The sequence below is a fragment of the Hyaena hyaena genome, unplaced genomic scaffold (assembly GCF_003009895.1).
Source record: "Hyaena hyaena isolate Hyena2069 unplaced genomic scaffold, ASM300989v1 scaffold_39, whole genome shotgun sequence".
Lineage (NCBI taxonomy): Eukaryota > Metazoa > Chordata > Mammalia > Carnivora > Hyaenidae > Hyaena > Hyaena hyaena.
The window spans coordinates 775,730-790,559 of NW_024080671.1; the positions used below are offsets into that span (position 1 = coordinate 775,730).

Genomic DNA, 14,830 nt, shown 5'->3' on the forward strand with positions numbered 1-14,830 from the left:
AAGGGAAACATGGGGTATTTGGCGCGTCAAGGGTCCTCCTGTGGGAGGAGCTTCCATCTCACTGAGGGGTCAAGTTCTTCATCAAAGTCATCCAGCTCCTGCTCCTTGGAGAGCTCCAGGAAAACCTGACGGGGGCAAGAAATGAAGAGAGAGGGATTCACGCTGCCTCCTGCAGCTCCAAGTGAGTGCAAAGCAGGGGCACAGGTTGTACATTTCTATTCCACGCATGAAATAAAGTCCCCAAGACTGACCCACCTGCTCCAGCGTGGACTGCGAGAGGCTGTACTCCTCCAGGTGGAAGCTCTGTTTCACTGCGGAAGGATGGGTGTACGTTAGGAGGTCATACACACACACACACACACACACACACACATATGTATGTATATATATAGTAAACATATATACATAAATGTTTATTTAATTTGGAAAGAGAGAGACAGAGTGCAAGTGGGGGATGGGCAGAGAGAGAGGGAGAAGCAGAATCCAAAGCAGGCTCCAGGCTCTGAGCTGTCAGCACAGAGCCCAACGCAGGGCTCGAACCCACGGACCATGAGATCATGACCTGAGCCGAAGTTGGATGCTTAACTGACAGAGCCACCCAGGCACCTCAGGAGTTCATATATATTTACATCCACACAGTCTTAGAGTTCAGCATCCAGTACAAACAACAACTTTTAAAAACCTATTAAATAAAAATGTTTGTGATTTAAGTATCGCATTCAGTTAAAAATACACCAACGCTGGGGCACCTGGGTGGCTCAGTCGGTTAAGCGTCCAACTTCAGCTCAGGTCATGATTTCATGCAGTTCCTGGGTTTGAGCCCCATAGCAGGCTCTATGCTAACAGCTCAGAGCCTGGAGTCTGCTTCGGATTCTGTGTCTCCCTCTCTCTTTCCTCCCCCTACCCCCTCATATGCGCACTCTCTCTCTCTCTCTCTCTCTCTCTCTCTCTCTCTCTCACACACACACACACACACACACACACACAAATTGAAAAAAAATACACCAATGCATTCACTTGGGTCTGGGGAGAAAAGTGCTGATGCAGTGCTCATTTAGCGCACTGTTAGAAATGTCTTTTTAGGACTCTAGATGCTGGCGAGGATGTGGAGACACGGGCACCCTCCTACACTGTTGGTGGGAATGTAAACTGGTGCAGCCCCTCTGGAAAACAGTGTGGAGGTTCCTCAGGAAACTAACACTAGAACTCCCCTATGACCCAGCAACAGCACTGCTAGGAATTTACCCAAGGGATACAGAAATGCTGATGCACAGGGGCACATGGACCCCAATGTTCACAGCAGCGCTCTCAACAATAGCCAAACCATGGAAAGAGCCTAAGTGTCCATCAACGGACGAATGGATCAAGAAGATGTGGTTTATCTATACGATGGAATACTACATGGCAATGAGAAAGAATGAAATCTGGCCATGGGTAGCAACATGGATGGAGCTTGAGGGTGTTATGCTGAGCGAAATAAGTCAGGCAGAGAAGGACAGATACCATATGTTTGCACATATAGGTGGATTAGGAGGAACTTAACAGAGGACCATGGAGGGGGGGAAGAAGGGGAAAAATAGTGGGGGAGAGGGAAGAAGGCAAACCATGAGAGACTCTTGAATGCCGAGAACAAACCGAGAGCTGATGCGGGTGTGGGGAGGGGAAGGCAGGTGATGGGCATGGAGGAGGGCACTTGTGGGGATGAACACTGGGTGTTATATGGAAACCAACTTGACAATAAACTATTAAAAAAAAAAAGAAATGTCTATTTAAAGGAGGAAACAGTGCTGAGGAGGTTTCTTTCCCTGTGTGTGAGCCAGAGCTTTTGCACCTTTAGCACAGGAAGAAGTGGAAGGAAGTCACATTTTACAAAGTGAAGCATCAGAAGATGATATGGTAAGATGTTCGAGGGTTTCTGGGCAGCAGCTACCCTTTGTGAGCCTCTTTCTACTGTGACAGCTTGCTCCTAATTAAGTTGAAAACCCTTCCCCTTCACCAACATAGACTAGTCACGGCCCTGATGAGAGGGCAGAAGACTAGAAATAGGTCACCAGCAGCACCACCAGCCAGTACTGGCCATGGTGTCAATCCGGAAGTGGCTGCATGAATGCATGGTCCGGAAAGTTGGGGTGCTCAGCTCAGAGAATGGAGAGGGGGCATCGCCGTGAATGAATGTTATCGGCAGGAGTAAAAAAAAAAGTCTTCTCAAACCAGGAGACTTAAATCTCTTCCCTAGGGAGGCTGGCAAGCCAGCAAAAAGATCACTGAGCTGTGACAATGGAAATCACACACGGAGGGAGTTCCGGAGAGCACAGTGCAGAGAAGCAGGGTTAATGAGCTCTGATGGCAAGAAAAACACGGGTAGGTGATGATGGACACAGAGTGGTCAGGTTTGAAGGGCAACAGACACAGGAAGATTGTTCTGATGACCAGACAGGAGGCCAGTTTCTTAATACCCAGCCTAAGGCAATAAAATAATATGCAAGTCCTTATAAACACTGAATTGAAAATATGCAGGCATCAATGGTCCCAAAGAAAGTATCCTCTTTGAATGTATACACCACTGAACTTTGACATAGGTTGTTCCTGTATATATATATACATATATATATATATGTATGTATATAATACAAGGAAAACCCCCACAAAACAAAGGTAAAATCACCCCCATTAACCCTCTGCCCCTCTAACACCCCAACACACAGAGGATCTCTCCACCTCTTTGATTTCATGCCCCTAAAATTCAACTGGAGATTTTAACTTTGAAAGTGAACACCTTACGTCACATTCTGTTTTTGTCATGCCGATGGATTAATCCATGATTTGGAATTACCCGCTTCCGGTAATTCAAAGAGTCTCTCTCTTACCCTTCTCTAACATGAAGAAAGCTTGCGCTAAAGGTCGTACATCTTCCACTGGCACCTTATAGACCATCACCGAAGAGTACCTGGGGGGAGAGGGGGGAGGTTGAGGCTTGACGTCACCCAACTCAGGTAGGGAATCTGGGTCTTTGCTCCAGAGAAGTCATCTCTCTCTGACCTTGCCCCAGTGCTTTCCTCATTTGGGATAATATAATTGAATCTTGAATATAAAGTTGAAAATATAATTGAAATTGACTTGGATTGAATTTTTTAAAAAATAACTTGTTTCTGAGATTAATGCTTATCTTTGTACCATTTGATAATCAGGAGGATTTAGATTTCGTTTCGGTGAGATACTATTTGCTCTATTTATGGGGCAATCTTTCTCATCTATTCTCATTCCCTGTGACTTCATGACCTATTTCTATTCAGTCTTGGGCTGCACATGGAGGTAACAGCATTGCTTTGATACTTATACTCCACCGTAGAAATAGTATTTTCCCACCATATTGTTATGCTTATTATCACTCTTCCGTATCTGTTTTCTCCCCTAACTCCTTTAAAAATTTTTTTAAATTTATTTATTTTTTATTTTATTTTATTTATTTTTGAGAGAGAGAGAGAGATAGCATGAGCAGGGGAGAGTCAGAGAGAGAGGGAGACACGGAATCTGAAGCAGGCTCCAGGCTCTGAACTAGCTGTCAGCACAGAGCCTGATGCGGGGCTCGAACCCACGAACCGTGAGATCATGACCTGAGCTGAAGTCGGATGTTTAACTGACTGAGCCACCCAGAAGCCCCTAAAAAAATTTTTTTAATGTTTATTCATTTTTGAGTGACAGAGAGTGAGTAGGGGAGGGGCAGAGAGAGAGAGGGAGACACAGAATCCGAAGCAGGCTCCAGGCTCCGAGTTGTCAGCACAGAGCCTGACATGGGGCTCAAAAACCCATGGACCATGAGATCATGACCTGGGCTGAAGTTGGTCGCTTCATCTTGAGCCACCCAGGCGCCCCTCAGTTTCCTGTTCTTAAAGGTAACAATCAATCCCATTCATTCAGCTCCTTGTAGCGGCCAGACTCTCACAATGCTCTTTTGAAATCATCCCATGAAAACTGGAAAAACTGTATTTCTTGAAAGGTCCCGGTGAGGATGAAAGAAAACAACACAAGACCAGGACACTACCGGGCGCGTCGTGGGGCCCCAGCACTTACTCCCTCTGACTTTACACCAGCTCTTCTCTTCTCTAATTTAGGTGCTTCGGGGTCCACCATGTAATTTCTTTAAGGGTTTCCTTTTGGGCTAACTGTGGACTCCAAGGGCTATAAACCAATGAAACCAGCAAGGAAAAGCTGACATTCGGGATGAGATCAACACCCACGCCCAGCTTTACCTTTCCTGCCGAGCAGCCTGGGGGAAAATCCTCAGAATTTCGTGGTGGAGGCTTTCCCTTTGCTCGAGGGTCTTCACCTTCATCTCCAGCAGGTAATTCTTGCCAAATTTGTTCTTCAGGTGTTGGATGGAACCGATACATCTGGAGGGAGGCGGAGGATGAGGTGGGACCAGAAAGGGGAATGAGACAGAAAACACCACGCTTGAGACTCTGGGGTCTAAAGGACCCCAGAGATCTTCCTCTGTCCGCAGACTCCTCTGGCCATGCACCCGGGGGCCACGTGTGGGTGTGGACGGGCACCCACCTCAGCCTTCCGGACACCATGATGGCCACGCGGTCACACACAGCCTCCGCCTCCGCCATGTAGTGGGTGGTCAGGAGGGCGCCCCTCTCTGTGTTTTTAAACGTAGCCCGGATCGCCTGCCTAAATCATCAGAAGGCGGTTTGCAATTACGCAAGACTGAGTCATACACGGGCAGAGAAAAGAATCAACTGGCGCGAAGGTGAGTAGTTTGCAGCAAGAGCTTAAGCGAGGGAGGGACCCATAGGGGGCAGGTGGGAGGGGGAAGGGGAGCCGGGGGGAGGCTGGTGGCCGGGAGGCAGGGCACTGGAAGAGGAGCGGGTCCTGAATCCGGTATTGATCACGAGGTTGTCCTGGAAGAGAGATGCTGAGCAAGAGCTGGTTTACGAAAAGGCCATGCGGAGGAACAGAGAGGCAGAATGCGACAAACAGGGGTCATGGCCTCGCAGGAGAAAATAAATCCATAATAAATATACAAGGTGACATCGCAGACCCACCCCACCTGTGCAACCAGCAGTGGGCACTCCCATCCCCGCGCGGTCACTGGATGCTCCGAGTGGAGCACAGAGAGGCATCACCACTGCCTAAAACACCAGCACGGCGGCCGCAGCACCTGCCTGACCGACGATGCCTACTCCGTCTTCAACGATGCAATAGTATCAGGGAGAGATTTCGAATTCGTTTTGGGAAATGTCAGTGCTGCTAATGATCCCCAGAGGCGTCCCCATTAAGAAACAGCTGAAGGGGCCATTTGTACAGAAGTAAAACAATTCACGGATTTCCTACGAGGCCCTGGAGCAGGCCCTGACGGGGTCGGGTCGAGCCCCTCACCACATGTGCTGCTGCCCCTCGGGGTCCATCCCTGTGGACGGCTCGTCCAGAAGCACCACCGATGGGTTTCCCAGGATGCTCAGCACGAAGCACAGCTGGAACGAGAGGAACAGGTGTCTGGCACGGACCTGTGGGGTGCGCAGAGTAACACTAAGCCCCCCTCCCTTACCTTCCTCTTTATTCCCTCGGATAAGGTTTTCACCGGCTTCTTCAGCTCTTCCTGCAGCTTGAGCGCATCCACCAACCTGAAGGAAAGAAACACGATGGGGAATTGCAGCGAGGAAGTTGGGAGGAGGGCGACCCGCAGCCCAAGGATGCAGAGCAGAGCTCAGAAATGCAGTTCTGAAAATAGATGTCAGGCAATCTTTTTTTCTTTTAATTTTTAAAGAAATGTTTTCATTTATTTTTGAGAGAGAGGCACTGAATGTGAGCGGGGGGAGGCACAGAATGTGAGCGGGGGAGGGGCAGGGCGAGAGGGAGACACAGAATCTGAGCTGTCAGTATAGAGCCTGACGCAGGGCTCGAACCCACAAATGGTGAGATCATGACCTGACCCAAAGTCAGAAGCCCAACCAGTTGAGCCACCCAGGCACCCCTAGAGGCCAGGCCATTTTAAACTGGTTGGTCTGATCCCTTCAGATAGATAGTTTTCTCTTTTAAAAGAATATAAGCACATTTCATGATTTCTATATAGTTGTTCCATAATAAATACTTTATACTCAATTTTATTTGTTTTATTTTTTTAAAAAAATGTTTATTTATTTTTCACAGAGAGAGAGAGAGAGAGAGAGAGAGAGAGAATCCCAAGCAGGCTCTATGCTGTCAGCGCAGAGTCCGATGTGGGGCTGGAACTCACCAACTGTGAAGTTGGGCACTTTAACCGACTGAGCCACTCAGGCGCCCTATACTTAAATTTTAGTATTTTTGATAACTGTCACTAATGGTTACTTTTTCATCTTCATATTTAACATGAGAGGAAAATTAACGCTTTGAAGTACAGGAAACCGGTTTCTAGTTGGGAGTCTACACAGTGTGGTCTGGGTCAGGGGTCAGAGTCTTCCATCCAGAACTGACCTTGAAGCTTGTCAGTCTCTACTGTCTCCCACGCCCTCAGGCATAGGACCCCTGTGGCTCCCACCTACCTCGTGATGGTGACTGCTGCGTCCGCTTTCCTGAGCCCTTTCACGGCAGCGAACACCTCTAGGTGCTCCTTCACGCTCAGGTTGGGCCACAGCATGTTCTCCTGCGGACAGTACCCTAGGAAACCCGGGGAGTCCTCCTCTCTGCTCCCTTTTAGTACCACCTGCAGGGAAAAGTTCACTCTCAGAGCCTGCCCTCTGGGTTTGTTTGTTTCCCCTGCATATTTCAATGGCATCTTTCTCCTTACAAACCTAGAAAAACTAGAGACTCTCTAAGTCCCAGTTGCGTTGAATTGTCTGTCATCAATCTGCATTGGAGAAAGGTCGTCAGAGAGTAAGCACATGAAAACAAGCCTGTGCACCCTCCCCCCCCCCCCATCGGAGCTGAAAAACAAAAGTCTCACAAACAGGGTGTCTTGCCATCATGGCCAACAGTTTATATCCACTTTTCTCATCATGGTTGGAAAAAAAAGCATATGAATTGGTGAATTTAATTACTCACTATTGGATCGGTGATCCAATGTTTTTCGAGAGCCACCCGTGTAAGTCCCAGTTGCGTTGAATTGTCTGTCATCAATCTGCATTGGAGAAAGGTCGTCAGAGAGTAAGCACATGAAAACAAGCCTGTGCCCCCCCCCCCCCCCCATCGGAGCTGAAAAACAAAAGTCTCACAAACAGGGTGTCTTGCCATCATGGCCAACAGTTTATATCCACTTTTCTCATCATGGTTGGAAAAAAAAGCATATGAATTGGTGAATTTAATTACTCACTATTGGATCGGTGATCCAATGTTTTTCGAGAGCCACCCGTGTAACAGCCAGCACTCCTCTTTCCTTCTACTAAGTGAACTGGGCAATAAACAAGTCGAAAAATGAAGGCGTGGAATACAGACAGCTCATAAGGGGTGCTGTAGTGGAAGCAGTGACGAGGCTGGGCTGGGGAATGACAGTGCAGGCGAGTAGGTAGGGTGATCAGAGAAAGTCTGTCTGCAGAGGGGCCATTGTGGGGGGAGGGCAAGAGAGCACCTGCCATCGAAAAGCCCAGAGGAAAGGAATTTGGAGCAGAGGAAAGAGCAAAGCCCTGGGCCGTAAATGAAGCTTGATGTGTTCTTCCACCGGAGACAAAGCTGGGGGCCTGGAGCAAGTGGAGAAGGAACACAAAAATCAGCCCCTTTAGCTGCCAGCAGGTTGGAGTGGGGGTGGGGCGGAGGGTCCTTCAGCCTTAGTGCAGTAAGAGATTGTTGAAATTATTTAAGTAAGACAATGACATTGTTCATAAAGATCACACTAGCTGATCTGATTACAGCTAATTTCACGACACCCAAATAGCTGGCTTTGTAACTCAGATCCTACTTTAAAAAAGCTTAGTATGGTTTTTTCTCAGGATTTCGTTTTATTATTTTTTTAAGTTTATTTATTTATTATGAAAGAGTGAGAGAGTTAGAGCAGGGAAAGGGGAGGGGGAGGGAGAGAGGGAGAATCCCAAGCAAGCTCCACACTGTCAGCACAGAGCCTGATGCGGAGCTCGAACCCATCAACTGTGAGATCACGACCTGGGCAGAAATCAAGAGTTGGATGCTTAACCAACTAAGCCATCCAGGCACCCCTATCCTTTTCAAGTAATCTCTACACCCAGCATGGGGCTCGAACTCACAACCTGAGATCAAGAGTTGTACACTCTACCGACTGAGCCAGCCAGGCGCCCCAGAACTTATCTACCTTTGAAAATATTTGATTACCATATATCTATGAACAGTTACTACCTCCTTTTGTGCTCATGTTTGATGAGAAATAAAATAATGATTTAGGGTCCAGGTGGTGACTGAATTGGAGCGTGGTCTGAACTGAACTCAGGAGTCCAGTTAGAGTTGAGCAAGCCACCAACATCCCTGGGCGTCCCCCTTCACAGACACCTGCTTTCAGCTCGGCTTCAGAGGGACTGTGAATATTTGTTTCCTCCTCCATCTATAGTGGGCTGCCAGTCACTTTCCGGGAGGTCTTTTCTCTCCTGGGCTTGACCACCAACCCCTTTCCCATGGTGTGATGCCCCAGACCTCCGCCTTATATCCTGTTCTCCACAATCCTGGACATACCTTCCAAAGGAGCTCTTTAAGTTTTCTTTTTTCTGCCAAAGAGTTTGCGGGGAAATGTTTTCTGTATACGTCATGTTCTCTTCGATAAATCTGAGCTCCTTTTCTTTTTTCAGACCACCTTATATGGTTGACGTGCATGTATAATTCAAGTTGACTTCAGATCCCTCAATTTTGAGCCATTCCTGACAGATACTCCCAAGAAATAGTGGATTTGTACAAAAATATATGTTCCAGTATCCAAGCACTTTGTGCAGGACAATGAATATAATTACTTAATAAAGTTTTTTTTTTTTTAACATTCTAATTCAAGGTTAAAGCATTACATACTGGGAAGACAATTCTCATTGAAAGTACAAATCTTGTATGTCTACTATACTTCAAAAGTCTGAAACAGGGGCACCTGGGTGGCTCAGTCGGTTGGGCATCTGACTTCGGCTCAGGTCATGATCTAGCGGCTCGTGGGTTTGAACCCCACATCGGACTCACTGCTGTCAGCACGGAGCCCGCTTGGGATCCTTTGTCCCCCTCTCTCTGCCCCTCCCCTGCTTGTGCTCTCTCAAAAATAAATAAAACATTAAAAACAAATAAAAATTTAAAAATCTAAAACAAAAAAGTAGTGTGATACACTGTACACACTGTTAATAAATGGAAGCAAATAGTTTGTCAAGAAAAAAAACTGCAAGTAAATGCACGTGTTTCATGATATTGTAAATAAGATATATAATAATTATATAAAATATACTATGTTATAATTATATGTGATATATAATTATGTTACAATATATTAAGATATGATATCTTAAACTATATTATAGTTATAAATATATATTATAATTAATATAAATTATTAGCATAATTCACTTACCTGTCCAGCAGTTGGTTTTGTGTCTCCAGTTATCACTCTAATGGATGTACTTTTACCAGCTCCATTGTGTCCTAATAATCCTAAAACTTCACCTGAAAAAAAATGGTTACCCTTGATATTCATTGACTTTATCTCTCAAAATAAATAAGCCAACCTAAAAAATTTTTAAAAAGAACAAAACACGGTCTGAAGTCTCTCAATGTGACAAGTATCATGCTGTGTGCTTTATATACGGTGTCTCATTTGCTTGTCAACCCTGAGAAGTTGTTACCATAATCCCTTCTTACATATTTGGCAACAGCTTTCAGAGATTAGTTAGTTGTCCATGGTCACACTGATAGGAAGGGGTAAAGCCACTCTTGGAAACCAGCGTGTCAGACTCTGTCTCCTGCGACCCTAAGCACTCCATAATAATGACACAGAATGAGGTCCTCTAACAGCTGCTGGTCCAGTCTTCTGACTGTACGGGCACAAGTCCGGTCAGTTCTCTTGTAAAATATGACAAACACTAGGAAATCAGTCCTGTTCCTTACATAGAAATGTCATGGCTTCAACGGGTCATTTTAATAGACTACTTTTGGTTTCCATGTAGATGTGACTATGCCCTGGCCGTGGGGTGAGTTAATTAACTTCACCTAGAAATGCGACAGGTCGAAGGAGCCGTCAAAGTCACCTGCTGATGAGTCTATGCGTGAAGCCAAGAGGTGATGCATCAGAATGATTCTCATCCAGAACCATAAAGCTAACGAGGGCCCCCAGCCCACAGGGGAAGAGCCGTTGGGGGTCCAAACCTTTTCTAACACAGAAAGAGACATTTCTTGTGGCTATTTTCTTCTTCCTCTTGGAAAAGCAGTGCTTCCTCTTGGCATACTCTTTGCGTAGACAGCTGACAATAATGACTGGTTTCTGTAGACAACAAATAAATCACATAAGACCTTAATTCTCTCCATTAACTTTGAAGAAACTCTGTCTTCCCACTGGGTTGGTGCCTCACGGCACACACAGAAGGCCTTCTCCTAGATGACATGTTTACCGGCCGTTCTCCAATCCTAGTCCTTATTTTTGGTCATTTTAACCTCTGACAAAGGCAGTTACTCAGGAGTGCATTCTTTTGTGCAGAACAGGAGCTAAGGAACTTGGAGAAGGACTGAGCCATCCTGAAACAGCCAAAACAACATGCTGTGAACCAGACTTTGCCTTGACGTCTGTACCACGCACTTTCTCCAAGAAGCAATGCCACCGTGTCACTTATTTCGGTTCTAAAGTTCGGAAGGTCTTTCTTGACTTCTGCAATTTTATTTTATTTTATTAAAAAAATTTTTTTAATGTTTTATTTATTTCTGAGAGAGAGAGAGAGAGACAGCATAAGCAGGGGAGGGTCAGAGAGAGAGGGAGACACACAATCTGAAACAGGCTCTAGGCTCTGAGCTGGCTGTCAGCACAGAGCCCGACACAGGGCTTGAACCCATGAACTGTGAGATCATGACCTGAACCGAAGTCGGACACTTAACCGACTGAGCCACCCAGGCGCTCTGGCTTTCACAATTTTAATTGCACTCCACTTCTTGTTCTGTATTCCAAGAATGACAAACTGAGGTGACATGACTCTTAATCTGCTTCTTTAGATGCAATAATATGACTGCTTCCTAGACTGGAGTTGTGGTCCTTACTTGTATGTATCAGAGAAACTCAAAATTCTTTGAGCATTAGACTTTTCAACTGACCACTTTAATTGACAAATGTTTGTGTTATGCAATGAGATAATTATTATGTTATGTTTTACCTCCTCAAAGTTGGCGGAATTCAAGGCATCTGCTGTTCTCATTCTTTCCATTTGGACGTCTTCATCTTCCCCTTCTGGATTTTCTGGATTTTGATACACAGTGTGGCTTCGTGGAGAAATTCTAGAGTCAAAAGCCACCCATTAGTCTCGATTTGGAGTCTCATCCTTGTATTCAGAATACTGCATTCTTTAAACTTTATGCTTTGAGTAGTGGGCTGAATAATCAATAAATTGTCATAATCTCCTTTCAGTACGGTGACTCCTCCTCCCTTCCTAACCTTATTCCTATCAGTGGTACTGCTAGATTTAGTGACCATTGTTTCTTACACATCTTTTGCTCTACTTTTCTATGGACCATTATTTTTTCATTATCACTGGGCAGCTCAGTATCTATTATCTAACATAGGACTTTAATATCATGGTTTAATGATATAAGTTTTCTGGAAACCCTATCTTTAACACCACCACCATGTTGGCATTATTGCATTTCCATGGGGAGAATGAGTTGGCATATCTGGAGTTGGGATGGTCTCAGAAAATACAAGTTACATCTTTGGTCACCTATTGAGCCTGGCCATTTCTTGGGAATATGTTCTCCTCTATTTTAAGTCTGGTCCTTTGTAACTATCTATCTATCTATATATCTATCTACCTATCTATCTATCTATCTATCTAATCTGTCTATCTATCTATTCATCTATCTATCTATCTATCTATCTATCCATCTATTATCTATCTATCTATCCATCTATCCATCCGTCTATCATCTATCTATCTATCTATCTATCTATCATCTATCTATGTCATTTTCATCTCTCTTACCTCTGCCCTAATCCCACATACTGATCTTAGATTCCTTTTTTTCAAGTATATTTATTTATTGTTTATTTTGAGAGAGAGTGTGAATGGGGGAGGGGTAGAGAGGGAGAGACAGAATCCCAGTCAGGCTCTGTGTTATCTGTGCAGAGCCCAACTCGGGGCTTGAACTCATGAACCATGTGATCATGACCTGAGCCAAAATCAAGAGTCGGATGCTTAATCAACTGAGCCACCCAGGCGCCTTGACCTTATATTTCTTAAAGGTCATCTTTTACCTTGCAAGTCACCCACCCAACTGTCATAGTTAAAGATAACACCAATGTGGCATGGGAGACAGGGAATAGGTGCTATGGGCGTGTTCTGGTATGCTGCAAAAAGGCAGTCTCAGCTTCTAAGTCCCATCGTAACTGGACCAGTCTGCGATCTACCAGTCGGGCTTCCCAGCACCACAGGAGAAGAGCATAATTATCATGGTCTTTGGCCTATTCATCATTCTATTCTTCCTTCCTGGATTAGTAGCAATCTATATCAAGTGCCAATCTATTTAAGTTGATTGCTATTTAAACTGAAATAGCAGCAGAGCACCTGGGTGGCTCAGTCGGCTGGCTGACTTCTTAAGCACCTGGCTTCTGATATCATTTCAGGTCATGATCGCACTGGTTTGTAAGTTTGAGCCCCACATCAAGCTCTGCACAGAGTGCAGATCCTGCTTGGGATTCTCTCTCCCTCTCTCTCTCTCTGCCCCTCCTTTGCTCATTCTCTCTCTTTCTCAAAATAAATAAATAAAAATTAAAAAAACAAACCAAAAAAACCCCTGAACTAGCAGCAGGTAACTTTTCCAACCCTCCCACTGCCCACCATGTCAGAGTCCTTAACAGTGAATGTTTCGGGTCTGTTTCCTCTCCTACTTGTAATCCTCTGATTTAGGTACTTAGATCTCTATATTTTGTATTGGCCTATGGTTGTAACCCCAGCCTATTCCAAGACTTGGCAGTTCTTTGCTAAATTGTTAATTTATTCATGAAAAAATTAAATACTGATAACTGAAATATAAGAATCCAATTTAATTTCTCCCAACCTAAAGAAGGGATCCTTTCTCATTGATGTCTTTCCAAACTTCCATTCCAGACATCGAAGAATAAAAAGGAAGATGATAAAATGAAGGAAAGGCTAGGAATAAAGAGAGAGATGCATGGTTAGAAGCACTCAAAGAAAAATGTTTCAAATCAGAAGTGAACTGAAATGGTGGGACTTCTCCAAAGATATGGTTGGAAAAACCATTACAAATTTCCAATAATCTATTTGTCAAATTGTGCAACCATCAAATTAATTTTCAATCTTGTTTATGGAAACATTAGAAGCAAATGCAATTATGCAATACCATTACTTTATGTCATTGCCTCTAATACTGGTATAGTGTTTTCAAATTTTGGGAAGCATATTATCTAGTCAATTAATCTTTATAGAAAAATGTGTTCCATGTTTTGCTAATATTTTATCTCCATGGGCCACACATATCCATATATCTGCCTTATTAAAGAGCTTTCCCCTGTATTCAGGAATTAAAATGGTTCTGTGTAGGAAAAGACAACAATTTTTAAAGACAAGGGTGTTCTTACAATTAAGAATACCAGATATGGCTCTACACCTGTTGTCTCTTGACTCCAAAGAGAAGACATGACTTGCTGCAAGAAGACAAACAATGGTTAAATAGGAAGTTTTTTGGTCTCATGGATTTTATCCATATAAGTGTGAATTGGCCCACTGAACAGCCCTACTAATATGTGCCCTGACTTCACCATAAGTATTGGGTAGGTGTCCATTCCAAAATGTGTATCAAAGGGTTGTATTCCTTCCTCTCGAGGTCTAGGCGGCACTACATTTTTATTTGAAGCAATAGGATTTAGCAAGTACTCATTACCTGGTGAGACAAACTTGGGCATCTGTGTTGGCATCCCCAAATAAGGAGAGAGAATCAGGGCTTATCTTTATCCTACAGAGCTTCACACACCTTCCTGTGCCCCATGACCCTTCATAAGTGCCTGCCCTTCCCTTCCCTTGCCTTTCTGCATCTTCACTCATGCACTGTATCTTTCTTCCTCTTCAGGAAGTCTATACTTCTACATCTATATCTATATATTTGTAGAAGTCGATACTTCTCCATCAATTAGCTAGAGAAAAAAAAAAAGGATTTTATTCCTATTGAGTGCATCTCGAGAATCTCAAGCTCCCAAAGATTAGGGGTATTTCATTTGCCCAGGAGTATGTAAAGACTGTTCTATTTCCCACCACCGATTACCCTTTCTCTCCACACACGGACAGAAGGTGGGTTTTCCAGCTGTTTAGCTATTGGCCTATCTGGCAGGGATTCAGCTGGTAGCCATGGGGTAGAGATATTTCAATGTCATGCATACTCAACATATTGTAGACCCCAACCCCAAGCATAGCTTTCACACTCTGTCAAGAGCTCTAGGACACTGGGGGATGGTGGCACTACTTACCTGAAAAAATAAGAACATGCAGCCAATTAATACGGCCTGTGGTATTAAAAAGGTGACATAATGCAGCATTTCATATTTAAAGTAAGCCAACAGCAACAGTAAAAACAAAGAGAAGGTGGTGATCTAAAGAAAACAACAGACACGCGTATTAACACTCCAAACACTCCAAACATGTTCCAGACTGAGATGGCCCATCTCAAAGATATTCCTAATTTCAGATCCGGCCTCAGAAACCCAACTGAAATCAGC

At 44.4% G+C, this 14,830-nt stretch overlaps 1 protein-coding gene across 1 annotated transcript in view; it reads right to left on the reverse strand.

Annotated features, from left to right (window-relative positions):
- Positions 1-6: 6 nt before the first annotated feature.
- The window catches only part of ABCA8 (ATP binding cassette subfamily A member 8), a 71,843-nt gene continuing 57,019 nt past the window's right edge, over positions 7-14,830 (reverse strand). The window contains exons 26-39 of the mRNA XM_039229814.1: positions 14,582-14,704; positions 13,700-13,765; positions 13,159-13,250; positions 11,262-11,382; positions 10,270-10,384; positions 9,479-9,570; positions 6,525-6,685; positions 5,552-5,627; positions 5,383-5,477; positions 4,555-4,674; positions 4,251-4,391; positions 2,868-2,947; positions 256-311; positions 7-125 (exon numbers count right to left, since the gene is read on the reverse strand). Coding sequence (XP_039085745.1) covers positions 27-125; positions 256-311; positions 2,868-2,947; positions 4,251-4,391; positions 4,555-4,674; positions 5,383-5,477; positions 5,552-5,627; positions 6,525-6,685; positions 9,479-9,570; positions 10,270-10,384; positions 11,262-11,382; positions 13,159-13,250; positions 13,700-13,765; positions 14,582-14,704 — 1,437 coding nt within the window. The 3' untranslated portion in view covers positions 7-26. The remainder of the gene's footprint in view (positions 126-255; positions 312-2,867; positions 2,948-4,250; positions 4,392-4,554; positions 4,675-5,382; positions 5,478-5,551; positions 5,628-6,524; positions 6,686-9,478; positions 9,571-10,269; positions 10,385-11,261; positions 11,383-13,158; positions 13,251-13,699; positions 13,766-14,581; positions 14,705-14,830) is intronic.